Source organism: Aythya fuligula, chromosome 5 (assembly GCF_009819795.1).
Source record: "Aythya fuligula isolate bAytFul2 chromosome 5, bAytFul2.pri, whole genome shotgun sequence".
In the NCBI taxonomy this organism is placed as follows: domain Eukaryota; kingdom Metazoa; phylum Chordata; class Aves; order Anseriformes; family Anatidae; genus Aythya; species Aythya fuligula.
Genome location: NC_045563.1, coordinates 48,427,768 through 48,446,478, shown reverse-complemented (window position 1 = coordinate 48,446,478; position 18,711 = coordinate 48,427,768). Strand labels below are relative to the sequence as shown.

The 18,711-nt window shown below is 36.7% G+C and overlaps 1 protein-coding gene across 3 annotated transcripts in view; it reads right to left on the bottom strand.

Moving 5' to 3' along the window:
- Positions 1-302: 302 nt before the first annotated feature.
- CAPRIN1 (cell cycle associated protein 1) overlaps positions 303-18,711 on the bottom strand; it is a 38,164-nt gene continuing 19,755 nt past the window's right edge. For 2 of the 3 annotated variants that reach the window (XM_032189394.1, XM_032189395.1), the window contains 10 exons: positions 16,196-16,351; positions 15,167-15,275; positions 14,646-14,707; positions 12,867-12,977; positions 12,191-12,340; positions 11,838-11,988; positions 9,704-9,898; positions 8,407-8,507; positions 7,458-7,521; positions 303-6,385 (listed from right to left, as the gene is read on the bottom strand). In XM_032189394.1, the coding sequence (XP_032045285.1) occupies positions 6,321-6,385; positions 7,458-7,521; positions 8,407-8,507; positions 9,704-9,898; positions 11,838-11,988; positions 12,191-12,340; positions 12,867-12,977; positions 14,646-14,707; positions 15,167-15,275; positions 16,196-16,351 (1,164 nt within the window). In that variant the 3' untranslated portion in view covers positions 303-6,320. The remainder of the gene's footprint in view (positions 6,386-7,457; positions 7,522-8,406; positions 8,508-9,703; positions 9,899-11,837; positions 11,989-12,190; positions 12,341-12,866; positions 12,978-14,645; positions 14,708-15,166; positions 15,276-16,195; positions 16,352-18,711) is intronic. The other variant, XM_032189396.1, reaches the window with a different exon arrangement.

Here is an 18,711-nt window from a genome sequence, read left to right as displayed (position 1 = left end):
CAGGCTCTGGGCATAGACATATTTGTTCTTAGCTTTTAAGACTGCCAAAAAAAATAATTAATGAAGTTTAATAATCAGATAACATGATAGAAAAATGTGTTTAATACCAGGGGATGTATTTTGGGATATTTTAAGTTTTAAAGTATAGCAAAAGTATGACAAAACTATTGAATTAAAAATAATACAGGCTGTGAAACAATTCCTGGTGAGGTGACCCCAGTTACTGAGACAAAACCATCCATGCAATGTAAGTGGAGCAAACCAAGTCCTTAAGGTATAGGTATGAAATATTTGCTTAAAAGGACATAAAACGTTTAAATAATTTATTTTTCAAGTGTTTACATAAGCCATGGACCAATTTGTCTTGGAGAGTTAAAGAACTGCAGACACATACAAGTATGTTTAAGGCCATCAGAAAATTTGAACCTAACAATTAACTAAAATGTAATTGTGAAAACTTACTTTATGGTAGATGCATTACTAAAATTTATTCTAAAATTGAATAGCTTTAAAAATATATTTTTTATTTAATACACATGTAATGGATTATTAGTAAAATTTTATCTCGATCCCCAAAAAAATCAGGTGTAATCTTGATCCATTATCAGGTATTCGAGCACATTTCATACAAAGGAGAAATAGGACACCATAGTTGGAACTGAACTAGTTACATCCATCTGATTATTTTATGAACATTAAAAGGGAGGAAAGTAACCTAACTTCTAAAGTTAAAGGGATGATAATTGCAGCAAAAGCTAACTGATAAACTTCACTCAGAACAAACTACTTACAATTGTTAAGTTAGACTTTAGTTTTGCTAACACAGTTCTCTTTAACACCACTCAAACTGGCTTCAGGATGCGAATTTTGGGAGTTTACCTTCCCTCCATTAAGGCTACATCTACAGAGCCACAAATAACTTCAACTGCATCATATTCAAAAAGCTTAAGAAAATGAATAGAATAGCACCTCTTCCCTTAAATAAACCATTTAGAAAATTAGTTTATCATCAGAAATTCCTATTTATCAGAGGCTCTGTCAAATCACAGTAGAAATTCAAGGATGTCCAGTTTCTGAAACTCTGTAGAAATACAGTAGAAACCCAAGATGCTACTTTTTAAGTTTTCATAGAAGCAAGTGATGGTAGGGATTTCTTTCACACAAGAAAGGACATAAAGTTTAAAAGTCCACTGGAGCCTTCTCATCAGCTTAGATTTCTTTTTAAATGTTAGATGATTTAAATTCAGTATCAGTCCCTAAGCAGACAAGTGTAGTGCTTATAAAAATGCATGAAAGCTTTATTCCTCGAAACGGTACTGATTTGGAAGAAAACCCATCTGAATGCAAGAGAAAGCAGGAATTGCGAACTGGAGATTTTGAAAAACCATCCCCCTTTCCTTCTGAAAACAAAAAAGTGTTTACCCTTCACGAGTACAGGATATGTCAACCTGATGTTAAATAAACATTAACAATGTTAATTTTTCAAAATTAACGTTAAAGATCCTTGTATGTAGTTTTGCCACTGAATATGAGACCCAAGACTAGTATGAGACTGATCACTCAGATGCTGATGTGGTGATGGCATAGTCAAAGAAGCTTTAACGAAGATATTGTCACCTACAGAAAGAATCACAAGGAAACCACACAATTTTGCAGTGCTCGAGTTTCCAGCAATGTTCCAGAGGACAATCATAACTGTATTTAAGCCCAGGTTTTAAAAAGAAAAAATCATCTTTCCAAGTTCAAAATGAATATTTTATTGTTTAGGATCGTTTCCTGCTTGCTTTTCAGATGACGCACTGATTTTTAGGTCAATCAGTGGTGAATATCTGCCCCATCTGTAGAACTTCAATGGTGCTAGCTCAAATGCTTGAAAACCTTTAAAATTCCATCCATGTCCAATGCAGATTCAGGTCCTTGTACCTGTTTATACAGTACTCTGCAAGACTCAAGCAGACATATTCATATAGTTGCAAACCTCCTCCTCCACTCCATCTGTAAGTCTGTAACTTCATGTACCTGAGTTTGCGTTCAGTTCATTTAAGAACAGTTTTGCATGCATGACAGGAAGAATCTTCGTTTTTCAAGATGCAACTCTGGCAGCCTCATTAACAGGGCTGGTTAATAAGCAGCTTCCTCATGTCCCTTTCTGTCCACAGCAGACTTGGGATGTTAGAATCTGAACAGCACAATTTTGTCCACTGACACTAAACACATGTCTCAGATGAGCATTTATAATGAATAGCTCTTGCAAAGAAGTGAAAGTCAACTACTCAGCTTAGCTAGTACCAGGATCTTTCAAATAAAGGAAAGGAAGATCAAAACTCCTCTAATTACTTATGTACCTTATTCTACTGGATTACAGAGTTTTTGTCCCATTTGCAGTTAATCACAGGAAGTAAATACCGTGAAAGCAGTAATCCTATTTTCAACGTCTGTCTAGGGTTAAAGCCATTTGAACACTTTTCCCTCTCCAGAAAAATTACTGAGTACCATTTGGTGAGAGAAGGAAGCTCGATTCATTCTACAAAGACAACATGTATGAAGGTAACCTGTAATTCAATCAAAAAAATCTACCTAATAAGATATGCAGAACAGTTTGATACAACATACTTTCAAGGTCGTGAATTCTCTGAAAGTTAGAAAGTCCCAGGAGAATACATTACTAGCTATTAAAAGTCATCAACATTACTCTTGCAGCTACTCTGGATGATGTTTAGAGCCACCAGAATTCAGTGCTTCAGATATTGCTACACATGAAACAGTATCTTGGAAAGAAAATAGTGATTAAGTCTTCAACTAACTCCACAGCAAAATACAAAATTTGTACTAGTGAACTCTTCTTAAGAAGAGAGCCCATACACACGGAGAACTAAGTAAAAAGTAGGAAAAAAGTGTCCTCGGGTATGAGAAGCAACTCATGACTTCTGAGTTAAAACTTATAGGATGTCTAGAAAGGATCCAAGATTGCCAGAGTAACATTAGGTGGAAACATCTGGAAACTCTGGAGCCATCTGTAAATGATTTACTCAAGAATCCTTATATTACAGACACTGATGCTAAAAGTCAGCTCCCAAATGCATACCATTGCATATCATCACAGCCTACCAATATTAACGAAGCCCCAGCCAAAAATAAAAATCTGTATCTCTCTTAGCTGACTGTATGTAAGGCAGTCATTACAAGCGTGTTATGCTCTCGGGAGACTAATTCACAGAAGAATCAAGTAAAACCACCAGAAGAGGACAATCAATGTGCTTATATACTTGCTCAGAAGGAGTGTACTACACTCACTCAACTCTTTACAACCACAGGCATTAAAGCCAGCTAAGCCTAAAGCAGCCGCTCACTGAAATAAATTCCTTTCCCCCCCTGGCATCCAGAAAGGACTCTGCAACACAACTAAGCCAGAACTGCCCCCCTTTTTACCCCAGTATCATCACTTTTTATAACAGTCATTGTTCTAAAGACGATCTTTTTCAAATTAAAGTTATCTAGGAGTGTTTGTGATCTGAATGTGACTCAGATCTTGAACTAAGTTAGGGAGTGAAGATATCTAAAAGCTCTTTTAGTTCTCTAAATATAGTTCTTTAAAATGCATAGCTCCACACTCGCACTGCAGTGGATCAAGCAGAGAAGAAAACAATCTGGACCCTTACAATCAACCATTAGGCTGACAAACAGAACCCCCTGAGCAGGCCAGAAAACCAGTTTGTGGATCTGTGCGCCACACTGTGACTCAAAGCAATTTTTCAGTATACTGTTTATTAGCTGCATGAATTGAGATTAAAGGAATCAGTGCAAATTCCCAGATCAAACATGTATTAAGTACTTGTTTTGTAGTTATTACTAAAACACATCTCCCTCTATCAGCATACAGCAGAGCAGCTATTCTAAAGACCGTTATCATACATTGAAAAGCTCACAAGGTTGCGTACCTGAAATAAGAGGCCTCTCAGATACCCACATTTTATTAATAAATTTAAATTATGCTTTAAAAAAAAAAAAAACTTAACTGGAATGTTCTGATCCATTCAGTGGTCTTTAATTCAGTACGCTGCAAGTTTACTATCAAACTACAATTAGCTTTTGAATTCGCATTTGGTGTGCAATAGAAAAGGCTGAATAGCTTGTGTTCTACCAACCATTTAAAAGTAAGCTGATGCACAAAACAAAAAAGAATTCACTATTTTCCTATGTCAGTTCAGCATTAAAAGGTTCATCTTTTATTTTTTTTCCAGTTAAAAAAACAGTTGGGACTATTATTTCAGTAATAGCTTCCTAAAAAAGACACAGAACAGCAATTTCTTACCGGACTGCAGGTTATATCGTTATACTGGTATGGAATGTTTCTAGGCCTTGACTAAAACTGCTGCGCTTCTAACCATCAGCATTGTTTCAAGATGTTTGCTGTGTAGTATTGTCTTCAAAAGCTTTTCACTTCTCTCAGTAAAAACATTTCTCATTTGTGCTCTTCACACGCAACAAGGAAAAGTGATGTTACCACCTATTTATATGGAGTTTCAGATTATTTCACAATGAAGTCAAAAATCTGACTACAAGTTCAGAAAGTTCGGTTGTGATACAAAGTAGAAATGGCCCTCTGAGTGAACCTCTGAGTGAAAACAACCTTCAGTTTTGTATATAACAGTTATACAACAGGTAGCTGTTCTTTAATTTCACCTTTCCACACACACAAATTATTTGATGAGCACTATAGCACTTTTCTTCTTGCATGTGCTATAAATGCAACAGAACTACCAACACCTCTATGGAGGCAGCTATCAATATATTCTCCCCACTGCAGAGAGAGTGCATGTGCACAAAAGTTAGGCACAAGTGATTTTCCAAAGATTATACTACGAGTATGCAGTAAAACTTGAATAAGACTTGGTTATTTCCAGCTCCTAGTCTTATGCCATTTCTTCTATACATTGCTGCCTTGATGAAAAGGAAAGTCTCCATAAAAAGAAAAGTTTGCCAGAAGAAGTCACAAGAGATATTCAAATAAAATCAGAAAAACAGGAGGAAGGTTTACATCTATTCAGGAAAAAGAAAATCTTTTCAGTGAAAAAACCTTATGAAATGTCAACCCATTACATTAAATTTGTTTCAGTCGCTGAAAACCAGTGTTCCAGGATACAATTTTTATAAACATGTTTTATTTGTCTTGCTTATACCATTAGAACTGTAACTGCTGGCTGTCATTTCCCTTAAAAGGGGAAATCAATTCAAACACATACTGGTGCTTTTCAAAAGATAGCAATTAAAAGGGCAGCAGCAGCGGGCATTTGAGATTTCTTAAAACCTTCAAGGCTGCAGGAAAGACAAAAAGGACATGTGACCAAAAGTGTTATGATTATCCATTAGAGATTTCCATCAGTACCGGCATCAGTTATTTAGGTGATAATACAGCAAGGTCAAGTATTAGTGACAGACAATGTGCAAGTTATAAGGAATGATAGAGAGTACCAATCCTTACAAAAGTCATTGCTATCAAAGAAACTTAAATGTGTTTCAAAGAGATATCTAAATACTTCACATCAAATATACAGTGGCCATCCAGGTTAAATCTCACATTTGTTGCAAAATTTTGTTGAAGTGCCAAATCAAAGCTTTTTTCTTTTTTTAAAAAATTACACAGTTACATTAGCAGTTATGCAAGCGATCTTAAATCCTTAGCCACAGTAAACAGGGCCCTGGTGATGAGGAGTGCTGTAGCTAAGGGTGCTTCTTCGTTGTCAAAAACTGGCTATAAGCCTACTTGGGGAAATATGCATCACTACACATCTTGAACTGTTCAGTGCTTCAATTTAATACGAAAAAGCTGAAATGCAGTTGCTCTATCAAGCCACACTTCACTTTTTCAATCCTTTCATGGGAACATTAGATTTTGTTAACTGCCACCACAGAAAATCTTTATGAATTTGCAGATTATATCCAAAATTTGTTGCATCACTTTAATGTCAGAAGTGAGTCTTTGCTTTTTCCTGCCACTTCAGTTAACCATGGAGACTGGATCACCCTGAAAATTGCCTTTTTTGCTTTACTCTTAGCAAGGGTGAGGAATCTGAATCTCATGTGCAAGGCTCAAGATGATGCTTAGGACAGAACATGCAGAGTAAACGTTGTTTCATTTCTTTCCATATCCAGGTAATATAAAGCTGGCAACTGTAGTCCTGTCATTATGGGTAATGAAAATAGTCCCTTTACAACAAACTTCCTGTAAGGGAGAACAAATAGATAATAACTCTTCTGGTAACATGTATAGTACACTGGCCAGTGTGGTTTTGGCGTTTCATGTAATCCTGTGAATTCGTTTAATTCACTTGCTGAGCATTCATTTGAGGCATCCCTCTGTTTGGTCTTGGGGGCCCTCCACGACCTAGAAAAAATATAAAAAAGCACTTGAATTATGCATGAAGTCAGGTTGTTAAAAAAAATCCTAAAAGCTTGAGTATAAACTGGGTAAGAAGTCCCTGGTGTGTATCTAGGCTATATATGGTTCTAAAAGCGCCTTTAAATCAAATTTCAGCATTATGTAACCTGTCTGTAGTTTGCAACTTCAGCCCAGTAACTTTTTTTCCCAGAACCACTATGCCGCACTAACTTCAAGAAAAATTTAAAAAAATATGTCATGAAGGTATGAAAACTAAAACAAGAAACTCTGCAGTAATGCAAGGCAATAGTTTTTTTTTGTTTGTTTGTTTTAAGTGTTTGAATATAGATACTGCAAGCTAACTAAATCACATTTTTACTTCCATTCATTCCGTCCCTCATTAAGAAAGGATTTGTTTGTAGCTTGCACTCTCAATATACGAGAACTGTCTGTCACTTGGTGAAGTCCTCTCATGCTTGCCTGCACATCTCTGACAATGAACCTCAAGACTTTTATTCATTTATAGCTATGGTTTCTGTAGTATGTTCTCAGCTTCACCACAGCCTGATGCAACGTTTAACTCCAGGCCACAGTTCCACACTATGGGGCCCTCAGTACCAAGAGGGTCAAGGACAGAACTCTTCAAAATTCAACCTGAATTATCATAAAAATGTCTGCAGGAGGCAGAAGACAATCTTATCACCCAGTATCTACTGAAAAAAAAATGTGGAAAACAGCGTTGAAAAATAAAACATGTAAGCTCAATTAAAGCCTTACGATAAATATTTTGCTGTTTTCTCAGATGTACACATAGCAGACACTAACAAGCTACAGGACAACATATTTCCATACCCTTACATAGTAAAATTAAAGTGAGAAAGGACCTCAGGATGTTTTCTACAAGTACAAGACCATGTTCCAAAGCAGGGTCAACTATGAGGTCAGAGGAAAGCAAGCTTATCCTTCAATTGTGATCTGCTGAATAAGGACTGAGGCTGCTTTTTAAATACAAAAGTTCAGAATTTGGATCAAAAGCTTCCATTTAGCCCAAATCAAGTATACACTACTCAGGAATTACCTCGAGGAGCTCCCCGAGGTCCACTCTGTCCAGAGCCACGTTTGAAATTCTGTTGATATCCATCCTGAAGTATAAAAATGGAAAAACATTATGACATAAAACAAATATTGTATAATGTTTCAGGATGTTAATAGTCATCAGTGAAATAAAGAGCTTTTACAACAATCTGCACTGATGCAACACCTGTAACTTCAACATACAGCATTTTACTAGCTTTAATTCATGTGAGGAAAATGAAGTCTTAGTCCTCCTAGCATTTAGCAACTGTAATAAAAATGTACAATGACAAATCCTCTCTCCAGTTACAGAATATTTTTTCAATATAAGTAATAAAGGCGAACAGAACTGTTTAGTGTTTGATTTCTTCCAACTCCACACAGATCAAACAGATGGGTTTCCATAAAGGACCAGTCAAAAAATGAATTGACATTCTAATGGTAGGATCAAAACTAGTCTTCTCCTTTGTTGGTGAATATTTGCATGGGGATAATGCAGAGACAGATATTTTCCTGTCAGACTAAGCTTTGAGCAGACAGAGCATACTTCCTACAGAACACTGAAATTTTATATCCATTTCAGAGTAACAAATCAGTGTTGCAGAAGATAGACAGTCCCTTACAAGTTTGAAAAGATGATTTCAGTGGATTTACGTTCTTTAAGTATCATTCTTTCTCACAAAGTTGTGATGATAATTGTATTTAAGAGAATTCTTTATAATTCATTCAACTTTGCTATAGCTACTTCAAAAATCACTCGGCTTCCCAATTATAACTAGCCATTTCCAATTCAGCAATTTCCAAGTATCTGTTCAGTATCTAAAACTTTTGTCTTCATTAGAAATAAAAAAGTCACAGGGAAATGTTTTCACTTATTGACTTGCATCAGTGCTTTTGTTGATGCATGTATTTTTCTTCTACTTCTAGACTGACGTGACATACTGGTAGCTTACCCGCTGGTAGTTTGAATAATCTCGAGGAGCATTGAATTGGGGCTGCGTGTAACCGCTGTTTGGAGTGTTGGAAAATGAAGGACGGTAGCCATCGTATCCTCCTATGGAAAAGAATGCACATCCTTCACTTAGAAACAATAACCTATTATATTATGCTACCACAAAGAAAAACTTAAGAGCTTTCTACCTAATTCTCAGAGAAAAAAAAAAGCACTGTTTAACCTGCAATTTAAGCAACTCTATGCAGCATCAGTGCTAGTACTATTACAAGTAACAAGAACAGCTATCTAGTAAGAATGAGGATGAGATAACCATTCAATGTGTTTCTCTAGTAATTTGAGGTTTCATTTAGATAACATTCAACCCACAGCTAAACACTGTGATCTAAACGTAACAGCTGTGACCTGCAAGGCCACAACAGCCAACTCAAGCTCCTCCAGAGCGAATACTCTTAAAGCCAGGAAGTATGGCCAAGGATGGCTTCAGTCCCAAGTCCAAAACTCAGAATTCCAGATCAATTCCAAGCAAACAAATGGTGAACGCTTCCTCTCAACTACAATCAATTGCATTTTTGTTACACAGGTTTCTTCTCTACTCTCCAACCACATGAGAGGACAAGACCAGAGCAAGAAAAAACAGCCTTCAGTGCTATATTTACAAGTCTAATCCCAGAAAACCAAACAAGGAAACAACGTCTTCCTCATTCTAACACACATCCCGGCCATCTCTGCAACACTGAAAGTGCCACAATATCTGATTAAATTGTTCTTATTTATCCAAAAATCCAGTATCATTCCTCCACTCCTATTAATTCCTTCAGAATAATGACTTTGGGATCTTTTGTTCTTGTATTTCTGAATTATAAAGCCCATTTTCAGTAAGATGCAAGATGAAACTCTAAAGTATACCACTTCTACCATGACTAGAAAAAAAAAACATTTTTGAAATACCAACTGATGTCTGAATTCATCACTTGATAGTTGTGAAACATCCTGTTGGATATTTCCATGTCTGTTTATGCTTGCAATACAACTTAAGATACCTCATCAAACACATTAAGCCTTCAAGCACAGAACAGGGAAAAGGCTTCTTTATTTACATCTTAGTAGGAAGCCTAACAAAGCATCTAAAATTTGAGCTGCTTAAGTAAGCCAAAACAAACTGAATATTTACTACAAGTATAAACAGCTTGCACAGATGACCTACCATCATTTTTATAACACATGGTTTCTTGACGCAGTGTTTCCAGAAAGGACCAGATAAAAGTCAGATGAGAGAGTTTAATTAAGCTGTTTACCTCTAAATCCATTTGCCGGTCCCCTGTAACCATTCATCAAGCCGCGAGTCCCACGTGATCCACCACGAGACACTCCCCGACTGTTATAGTAAGGCTGGCTGTTCCGTGGAAATCCAGTATTCTGCTGGGGAGGTTGCTGATGGTTACCTGCCACTTGATGGGTCTGGTCCGGAGAGCCATGGTAAGTGCCAACCACTATATATTTCAAGTGGGGAAAAAGCAGAGCATAAAGGCTGAGTATTTATGCTCCCACACATACCCCCTTCTAACTCAACGTTCAAAGCTTTGAAGTACCATTGTACACATCAATAAATGCTTACCCATTTGAAAAAAAATAATCTGCACAATTAAGTGTTGAGCTTACTAGTCAGCCATCCCACAATATTAAGATAAATCAGCTGTCTGCCATTTCTGGGTTAAGTCAATGTCAAATAGTCTCTACTGTAAGCTCAGAAATAAGTATTCATAATGCAGGTAAAGTTTTCCTGTGCTATTTCAAACCCTTTAAAAAAAAAATCAGCCACGCACACACACTCTAAAAACCAATGTGAATAAGTTAGCCCATGTCTCTAACTTCCTCCCCTCTGAACTGAGCGGAGGGCCACTAACAAATACTTGCAATCACTAAATAAATTCTCTTAGGCATAGCTGTCCTGCCTACAGGTGAGGTTGTGGGAACGTTCTAACACAGAGGCCGCTTTGGCTGTATAGGATGGGGGGATCCTTTCCTTCTATATGATACATAAATCACAAGGCAAAAGCAGCATAGATAGCTTAAAACTGTCTGATTCTTGGGAACAATGTTTGTCACATCTTTGTATCACAGCAATCATCAGAAATGGATTAGGAATACAACACAAAGTGGAATTCTGTATATAAGAGTGAAGCAGCTGCAAAACTTCAGCTTGACAACAAATATTTAAGCAAGATCTCAATTTTAAGCGATAAGTCCCCCTCCTATTTCCTATACACGAAAAGAAGACTTCATCATTCAACAGGGAGCATGACTGTAGTTCAAGCTCACTGAGACACAGGGTGCTATGAACTTCTCTGATCTCCCAACTTCCTTTCTGTTCTTGAGGAATGCATGAAGCGGTCATCCTTTTTAGAGGTTTTACAATGGGCAGGGTTTTATTCTAAGGGCACTGTATTTCTTTTGCGTCAACAGTTACACTTACTTAAATGTTACAGAATGACAAGCACTTAATACCGCATGGCCCACTTTCAGTACTGTTCCCCAGACTCCGTTTTTGGTGTTTTGTTGTTGTTGTTTTTTGAGCCATACAAAGTGCAAGGCAACAATGGAAATCTGGTTCCCCCTCTTCTCATCTACCCACCTCCCTATCCCAGGTTGCAAGGAAGACAAAATTCATGATGATAATCAGTTGCAGAGAATAAGGATCACATTTTTCCTTTACTCCACACCTCCAGTAGCTGTTAGCACTTCACCATTGCCATCTCTTTCCAATGTCCTTCACTTGTAATCCCTCTCTGCATCTACACATTTTATGAGTGGAAAGCAGTAATAGGAAGGCTGGGAGAATAGTTTTGTACATAGACTTTGTATTATAGTTGTTTTTCTTAAGTTACTAACTTGGAAACCACTTTGCCTGCTATATTCCAACTGTCTAACCTTTTTTGCAGAAGGTTCTAGACCTTTGTGAACATTCCACCATCTCTGAGAACCAGTCCATATTTGCTCACAATTTTATCTTACCATTTATTTTTTAAAATTTGTCATCTGAATTAGTACAATGAACTTTTTCTTTGGCACATTTAACTTTAATATCAGCAGAGCAAGGACTCCACTATACTGCTTTCACCTTTCAAATAATCATTAATCCTGTTTGTGATTTATAATTCTATTTATAACTGAACCAAGTGGCAAAATTACTTTGACAGTTGGAGAAATATTGAATTTCAACCCCTGCTCAATATTCAAACCAAGACAGAATATTGGGGTGCAAAATGAAGTAACAGAAGTCAGACATTGCCCAGTGAAGGGCAGCTTTGCAAGACCAGGTATATGTGAGAACATGTGACATGCTTTGCTGTATCTCTTAGGACTTCACAGCCTTGATTATCTGATCTAGTAAAACTCTCAGCATTTTTATTTTCTCTAAAATAAGTTTACCTGTCTGGAGTTGTTCTTGCTGAAGATCTGATTGTTCTACTTGGTGTGGCTGATTGGAGAAACTCTGGTTGTAACTGGCCTGGTACTGATTTTGTTGCTTAAGGGTTTCTGGCTCATTAACAGGAGGAACAGGTGCATTCATGTTGAATACCTATAATATAGGAAGATAGCTTTCTGGTCCAATGCATTTTTTTTATAACCCCTCATTGGATCATGTAAAGAAATATGCAAGACTAAGAAATGTGAGTAACCAAAGACCATTTTTGCAATTACATAACCAATTCCGATGTTGTAACAACAACAAAAGGAATGACTACCAAAATAAAGTCATTCAAAAACTATTTGCTACTTACTGTTTGCATGGATTGGAATGGAGCTGCGTTAACATTGATTCCGCTGCTATGCAAAGGTTTGCTAGATCCAGCCTGGAAAACCTGGGGCTGGGATGCAGGGGGAAGTGATGATGACGACGGGGTCTGGTCTGCGTTCAGTGACATTGAAGCCTAATAAATAGACAAACGACATTTTAGCAGTTTTTGAATAGTAGTGAAAACTTCACTAAAAAAAAAAAAAAAATGGAAAGGCACTGGATTCACTCCAGCAAACGAACATTTTCTACATCAGCTGAACAGCTTCTTTCACAACGGCATAATGGGAGAGGGAAAATGTAACAGACTTCTTCCTCATTAACTTGAAACACAATTATAAAAAAAACAAAGGGGGCAAAATGAACAGGTTTCTGGACTAACTAGTAGCCAGTGTGTAAACTAAACTAATAACATGGATGCTCATATGCTAATGTTGTCATGTTACTTCTAACTAAACAGACAATCTAGTAACTTAACAACCCTATAAAGGACTGACTTTCTGGTCACAGACAGGCTCAAAATTTTGAACTTATATGGAACTGTAACAGCCCTATCAGTAGATAACTGAAAATCACCAAGCTTCAGTTTCAAAAAACCACAGAAGAACATTTGATCACACCTGCAAACATAGTCCTTCCCACCTCTGTGAAATCTGACTTGCCTGAATCTGGTCAATTGATTCTTTCTGTGGCCGTTGCTCTGTTGTATGAGAAGGCTGATACATGGGTTGGGAAGCTGTATATCCCTCACTTGTAGAAGAAACCAAGGGAACCTGACAAAATAAACCCCAAATGCCCCCAAGTCAGCTGATTCTCACACAGAGTTTTATAAAAAATATCACAGAACTCTGGAATGAATGGTTTTCTCTAGTAAAAATAATTATTCCAGCACAACTTTACAACCATTAAAAATGAAGTACTTTGTAATGAGCAGAGGTTTAGCTACCTCAGCTTAACATACTGTGACATGCCATGCCACCAATCGCCTGCCAAATTTGATTCTGTGAATATTTCTTTATCAGCTGGACATTTGCTTTAATTGAAGAATTTCCTTACACAACCACAACTACCATTACAATAAACCTGGGAAATGAGGGAGTGAGAGGAAAATAAGTAAGTTTATATGGGAGAACGGCAAACTCATACAGAAATGGAAAAGGCACTGGTTATTCAGTGGACTGAATTTGCTCTTTTTACAGCCTATGGTCTCCTACACAGGGTAAGTGAAAACTAACAAAGCAGCAAACTTTACATTTAAGGCTACTGAGGACTTCAGGAGGCAACTGATTGATACTGAGTTACTGGCGTGTTCAGAACGTCTTGTTGAATATTAAAAAGAACTGAGTTTAGCTACCACTTGCAAGACTGCTGAGAGAATCATTGGCAGCACTAGTTGAAGCAAGGAAAATCAGAAAAAAAATCCACAGGGGTAAGTTACAGAACACTTAACAACAACAACAAAAAAAGCTAGGGCAGAGAGAACTGATGAAAAAAGATATTCTACATCTACAAACAAAGGAAACTGCACAAGTACTAGCATTTCAGCATTTTCATACAGAGGAAACTCTCAAGAAAAAAGAAGAAAACATATTCCTGCTTTTACACAAACAAGTGACTTAAAAGCTTCAGAGCTAATCTCTAAAAGATGAAGCCAGCCATTTATACTGTCATTACTCTTAAGATACACATCTGTTTCTTTTAGCTTCCACACACCTACAGGGATCAGATTCATTACTTGAGATCAGCAGAATACTCAGAGATGCCATACGTGCTTGATACCAAGTCAGGAATTTCTGTAATCACTAGGCAACTCAGTAAGAAACTGCACATCTTAATGAGAGGCAGAATAAATCACATATACATTACTGAACCAAGTTTAATTAATCCTACTTTAAAAAGAATTGCAGGAAAGCTCAACTGAAAACAGCATTCAAACTCATTCTGGCAGCTCTACAACTCCAGTATAAAATACTCCAAGCAAGCAACTGGGACTAATTCTTAACAGAGCAAGACAAAAATAACAGGAACTATGCAATTAATCTGTAAAATCTGGTTTTGATCACTTAAACAGATACAGACTGCCCTTTAACCAAGTGATTCTGATCTTTGCATTTCTGCTGCAAATAAATGAATAAATAGTAACTTGCTTCTATCTATATTAAAAAATACTGCATACCACATATCTGACGTAGAAGAGAAAGCTACTAGGCAAAGACTGGCGTGTCAAATTATTAATCTGTCTCAAACAGAATGCAGAGAAACCTTCAACTACATGTATTTAAGAGTGGGACTACACAAAGCAGCTTTCCAAACAGTTCTTCCACTAGATCTTAAAAAAAACCTTTGCATTTCACCTTTGAGTTTCTGCTGTAGTTTGGAATTATATCCTGTTACAGCACTAATTAAGACTAAAATCAATTGTAAATTTACTAAAAATTTACCTGCGTAGCTTCTGGTTGCACAGGGACCTGGTTAGGCTGGGCAAGTCTTGATTCAGTATGAACTGAAATGAAATAATTTCACTTATTATATAGTACAATCAAAGCTTTTTACAGAACATCATTGCAATCTTATCTAAATTCAGTTATTTGATACATCATCATCAGAGATGATTATCCCTCTAGCATGGAAAAACTATATTCAAAATACCCATTTATTTTCCACACAAATACTTTTTTCAGTAATCTAAAACACTCCAGGTATTTCCAAAAGACTAGGCAAAAATCTAATTTGCCTATTTAAAAACATTTAAAATGTTCCAACTCAAAACAAAAAGGAGGATTGGAAGTGTATAAATAGTATGCCTCAGAAGTACAATCCAAATTTGTAGAAAAACACACCTGAACAGTACTGTAATATTAGCTGCAATGATCCCTTCACTATGTAGCCGTAATTGAAGCATTTCTAACAGACGACTTGCAGGCTTCCCCAGTATTTATGTTTAGGATTTACCATTACAAACCTGGAGGGCAAACCATTTGTGGCATGTCCAAGTTCTGTGCTGGATTCATGGGCTGTGCAGATACAATGGCAGGGTCAAGTGTTTGGTTCTCAAACTCCAGCATGGAGTCCTGGGAAAAAAAAAATAATAACAGAAAAACCAAATTTAGGTTATTGGATTTTTAAAAGATAAAGTGTTCAAATGCACAAATGAGCAGGTCACAAGAAAAGAAACCTAGTCCACAAACCAACAGCTAATTTTACCATTTAAAACTTGTATCAATACTAAGAATTCCAAAAGGTATTTAACACAATGAAAATTCAGTCCAAATACAAAAACTAGAGTTTATCTGATATAAATAGAGGCAGATTTTAATAGCCAGGTGGAATAGGAGGTGATGTGGTTCTTTATTCTTTACCCTAAATTAGCATTTTTCTTTGTAGAGAAAAAAAAACACACAAGGAAAAACCAAACAAACAGAAAACACACCAAAACCACAAGTTTAAGTATATGCTTCATTTATTAGTGAAGTTTAGTTTTTATTTAGGGAGTAAGAAGAAATGCATTCACGTACTTCCCAATGCATTTCTAGTTGTTGAATTTTAGAGGTTAAAAGACACTAGAAACTTCAGGAAACCTTTTTGTTTCAAAAACTTTCAAGAAGCCACCCAAAAAGTATTCCCTTTGGGTGTTGCAGATTTTTTTCATAACACAATTTAAAACGAACTTGAGGTATTTTATAGCAAGTCTCACTTAGGCACCATACATTACTTAATTAAGTGGTCCACGACTTTCCACGTCCTCTGCAGATTTACTACAAACACAACTGAAAAGCTCAATAGCATTCTAATTGTACTTCCATAGCAATACAATAAGTTTGCTGGCTTTGGATGAAATATTGTCATACAGCACCATAAGGTTTGCAAGACCATCATACTCTTCAAACAAACATCAGCGGCTCTTTAAATGATTAAAAGCCTGCAAGTGCTTTTTTTTGTGTGTTTCGTTTTTTGGCTCCAGTTTCACAGTGCTGCAGCGGGTTCGTCATACCTGCATGAAGTTGTATGGGCCCTGCATCTGCGCCATGAGGTCCTGTACTCTCTGCCTTCTAACAAGAGGATCTGCTTGAGCCACAGTAGTGAGCGTGTGAGGTTCAGGAACTGGAGGAGATGTAGCTTGTGTCTGTTGCTGCAGTGAATTTACAACCTAGTAAGAAACAAGCATCTAACTGAAATTTCAGCTTAAGATAACAATGCACAGAAAAAAAAAAAGAGACAATAGCCATAAATTACAAGAACCACTGTATTCATTATGGACGTAATTACTAGTGTTCTTGAAGGAAAAATCCTATATCCTCCTACAGACATGATCTAAGCAATTCACAGGATTAGAAAGCTTAGACTGCATTCTATTTGCTTTCCATCTGCTCTTATTTTCCATTTTTTAAAGTGCTAACAAAAATTTGTTCTATGTTAATTTTTTGTTGTTGTTTTTTTTTTAAGCACGGAATTTGCGACAATTTATCTCGTATTTATCAACATTTAGCAATTCAAATAAAGGGAAAAGTCAAGTTTTGGAAATATTTACACATGGAAAACAATTGTTTTCTTCTACCTTTTTTTCTGGTGAATATAAACAGAGTTTGAACTTGCGGATCATTCTTAAGACTACAGAATTTTAAGTTTTCATGGCCATGTCTTTCACAACCGTTATTCTAGCTAAACTGATTTATGGTCTGAGAACAGCAAGTAGCATTGTCTGGTGGAAAGACTGCAAGACAAGCCCAGAAGTAGTACAACTCATAGCAGGCAAGAAAGCTGAGACTGAAAGATGGTAAGAGCTTCATCAGACATAGCACAGCAGACAGGATTTACTAGACATATTCCAGCATGTCATGTGCAAACAAGAAGACAACAGATGCTTTCACATACCACCTTGCTGAAGATAACAAAGCAATCAGGGAAGCTGAACGTGAACATCTAAATCTAAGCACAGCCATCATCAAATAGCTCAAAAGCCAAGAGTTACAAGGATGGCTGAGGTGCACAAGAAGTAGCATTTCTGCAATTTGAACCAATTTTGCTTTTCAGGTAACTCCCCTAATACAGAAATGCCATTTCCAATTTGCATTTACATCAACAACTGTCCTTTAAGAAGATAACTGTCACAAAAATTGACCATTGTTTTTCTAATCCCATGATCCTAAGAGTTTAATTAATAATCATCCTCCAGATAAGCAAGCAAGGCTTAAACTTACGGTGGAACAGGATATAAATTAGCATACATGCATCTAAGTCTGAAAAAATTAAATTTATGTAAAACATCTGGTTTAATATAACGGCAAAAGACTAATTTTGTACAGCAGTCATGATAAATGATGAAACCTTTACTTTAGTCCAGTTCTATAATCACAGATCTAGACTTTAAACTTAAACTCTCTCAAGTCTGTATTTACTTTTCAACTTCTCAAAAGAAACCTTAAGCATCTTTCAACATGCTGACTCCTTGATCATACACACATTGCTCATGTGACATTTACATGGCTAAGTGCCTGACAAACTCCTGTAGATCTTCCCCTTACCAAATCCCTAGCCATCTGTGATAAAAAATAATAAAGATAAATCTCTGAACAACAGTAAAAGCCAACCACAACCTACATTCATCTTCAAGACTCCCTTCATATCCAAATGTCTACTACTAGCCCTACAAAGTGAAGCTCTTGAGAATTCCCATGGAAGTATGCCCTAAGGCTGTTAACAAGCACAACAGCTCTGGTAGGTCTGAAGTTAACTGCTTTCTAACAGTCTGCTGCATGAGAAACTATGAGAGACTATTTAAAAATAAAAATCATTATTTAAAAAGCACCCAGAAACTTATTACACAATCACATATCTCCCTTCATTCCTAGTGGGGCAGCATCAAGAAGAAACTTTTCTTTTAGGAGAGCTGAACCTCCCTCTGCAGTGCAGTATTTGACTCAAACTGTATGCCCAGCTGCTCACTAGGCAGAGCTAACCAAGAAGGCCAGTGGGCAACCAACAACAGAAGGGGATGAAAGAACAAACATTTTTGGGACCACAAAGTCAGCCAGAATGAATACCTGCTCTTGACAATCATAGGACAGTTTCCAGTTTTACACAAAATACACACACATTCATCCAATGTTCTGTAACCTAAACCTCAAAGAACTTTGTATATAAGCAGACACAGATTCAGGTACTTGGTACAAAGGGAGAAAGGAAAAAAGAAAAAACACTATTACCATTAAAGGACACCTTCACCAAAATTAGAACACCACATAATTCAAAAAGAAGCACACTTCGAGAATTCACAAGCAAGTTCTTTAGTTAAAAACTTATGGAAGGCTCGTGTCATGCCAGATATTGTCAGTTCTCAAACTATAAACATACCACTGAGAACTTGAATATATCGTGTCTATTTGAAAGTTACTGAAAAAATGAGTTCGTGATAGCCTTCTTCCTCTTCATAAACAATTATGGAAATCAATATAAGTTCTCTCTTTCAGAATGCTATCAGCTTCCAAAACGAAGAGCTATCATTCATAC